At 37.9% G+C, this 2,347-nt stretch overlaps 1 protein-coding gene across 1 annotated transcript; it reads right to left on the reverse strand.

Annotated features, from left to right (window-relative positions):
* Positions 1 to 563: 563 nt before the first annotated feature.
* On the reverse strand, positions 564 to 1,481 carry LOC118924165 (olfactory receptor 2J3-like). Its single transcript, XM_036908677.2, is given in 1 exon segment — positions 564 to 1,481. A coding segment is annotated over 1 exon segment (918 nt).
* Positions 1,482 to 2,347: the final 866 nt, after the last annotated feature.

The following is a 2,347-nucleotide window of genomic DNA, read 5'->3' on the forward strand; positions in this document are numbered from 1 at the left end:
ATTGGTAATGGGACATTAAAGATTACAGACAAAAAATTTTCTCAATATTAACTATTTCAAAAAAGACTAATAGTGTCAGAGAAAAAACTTAAGGTATATATCTTTAACTAAACCAAAGATAGAAGACAAATTTTATGATGAATTTTGCCTTAAAGGCAAGAAATTAAAAGGTACATTCTAGGGTTTTTTTTAATTAAGAATATTACCTTTCCATAGGAATTGTACCTGGTTTTTGTCATTCTTAAAACAAACTCCATGTTACACTTTCTATTAAGAAAGGGATACCCTTGTTTTATTAGGTTTGTGACACCAAAAAAATGAATATTGAAGTTTGATCTTGATTTTACATGGATGTTTTCTTCATTAGAGAGTGATTTGTATTTATGTAGACTGTGCTTAATTCATCTCTTACCGAAAACTCTATGACCTTGTGAAAATACATGCTCAATAAGTTATAAGACAGTGAGTGAATGAAGGAGTGGTAGATAAGCAGATGGTGGATGAACCATTGTTGAAGAGATGCCTCATTATACTATTAATGTCACAAGTATATGGGCATATTCTTATCCCATTAGTCTCTTTACAGCCCGTCTTACATCTTTATTTATGACAGTGTAGATTAGAGGGTTGAGTCTAGGTATGACAACAGTATAAAACAGGGCAATGAACTTCACTCTACTTTGAGAATTTCCTGATGGTGTCTGGAGATATATTCACATGGCTGGAATGAAAAAGAGGGAAACAACCATAAGATGGGCTCCACAAGTCCCAAAGATTTTCTGAAGTGCAGTTGCTGACTGTCTCCTCAGCACCGCCTGGGCAACAGCACCATAGGACCTGAGAATGAGGACACAAGGTATAAGAACAAAAATAGAGCTTGGGAAAATGAGAATCATCTCATTAGCATGGGTATCAGCACATGAAAGTTGCAGCAATGCTGGAACTTCACAGAAGAAGTGGTCCACTTGGTGATATCCACACAGAGGTACCCAGAAGGTAAAGGAGGAATGAAGTGCTGAGTTGATAAAGCCACCTACCCAGCAAGCCATGGCCAACAAATGGCAATGAGGGTGCATGAGGACAGTGTAACACAAGGGTCTACATACAGCTGCATAACGGTCATAGGGCATCACCACCCCTAGGACACGTTCTGTACTTTCCAGTGCAAAGACAAAGTAAAGTTGAATCATGCAACCGTTATAAGAGATGGTCTTCTCTTGGCCCCAGAGTTTGACCAGCAACTGAGGGATGGAGCTGGTGGTGTTGCAGAGATCCAGAAAAGAGAGTTTTGAATGGAAGAAGCATATGGGAGTGTGGAGATGGGAGTCCAGATATGACAACACAGTGACGAACAGGTTGCCTAACAATGTCATTATGCAGAACATCAAAATAAATGCAAAAAGAACTACTTCCAGATGAGGCCAATTAGAAAAACCCAGTAGAACAAAGTAGCCTTCAGAACTTGCATTTTTTCCCTTCATTATTGAATTTCTCCTAAGCCTGAAGAAAGAACAATGAAGTCAAAGGCTGCCCACTTATTGTCAAACACTTGCAAATAGACTGGGAAAGAAACTTAGGCTATTTCCAAATAATGCCATTATGACAGCAAAATTGTTATAGTGTTATTTTCATTCAGATATTTGTCCTCCTCTTTATACAATCAGTAATTTCTCAAGTGAATGAGTCATATTTATGATTTCCAAAGCAAACATGTGGATAAAGGAAGATTAAAGATATTCCGTAGGCAAGGATACAATTTTATTTTTTGTCTTTTCATGTTTTTGTAGAACATAACATGCTCCTTTTTCTTTTTAATTTTTTATGTTGAGGTATGCACAACCAAATACATAAATGTTAGTGCACAGAGGACAATTTTCATGAAAAAATCATCTTTTTAACTAAAAAACATTAAATGTTTCTTCATTTTTAGAGTACTTCCAATTTTCCAATTCCTAGAGAAAGGAATATCTACAGTCTTAATAATCTTATGATTTAAAGATGGTGGTGTGAGAGTTGAGACAGAGGCTTCCTCCTAAAACAGCATATAATAAGAAAATATAATTAGTACAACTAATCCTGAGAGAGCAACAGGAAAGAGGACTGCACCAGACTTCATACACCTGGAGAAAAGAGCAGACCTCAGAGAACAGGGTAACGTACCAAAGCTGAGGCCTGGCAGGGCCCAAGCCCTTCACCCACCCCAGCTCACCAGCGGGAGAAAGAGAAACGGAAAGAGGAAGGGAGTGGAGGCCTGGGACTGCTGAATAACTAACTCCAGAGATCTGGTGTAGGAGCACAGACCTACATTTCATGGTGCTTTCATAATAATCCCATGATTACAGTGTTG

The sequence above is a fragment of the Manis pentadactyla genome, chromosome 16 (genome assembly GCF_030020395.1).
Source record: "Manis pentadactyla isolate mManPen7 chromosome 16, mManPen7.hap1, whole genome shotgun sequence".
In the NCBI taxonomy this organism is placed as follows: Eukaryota; Metazoa; Chordata; class Mammalia; order Pholidota; family Manidae; genus Manis; species Manis pentadactyla.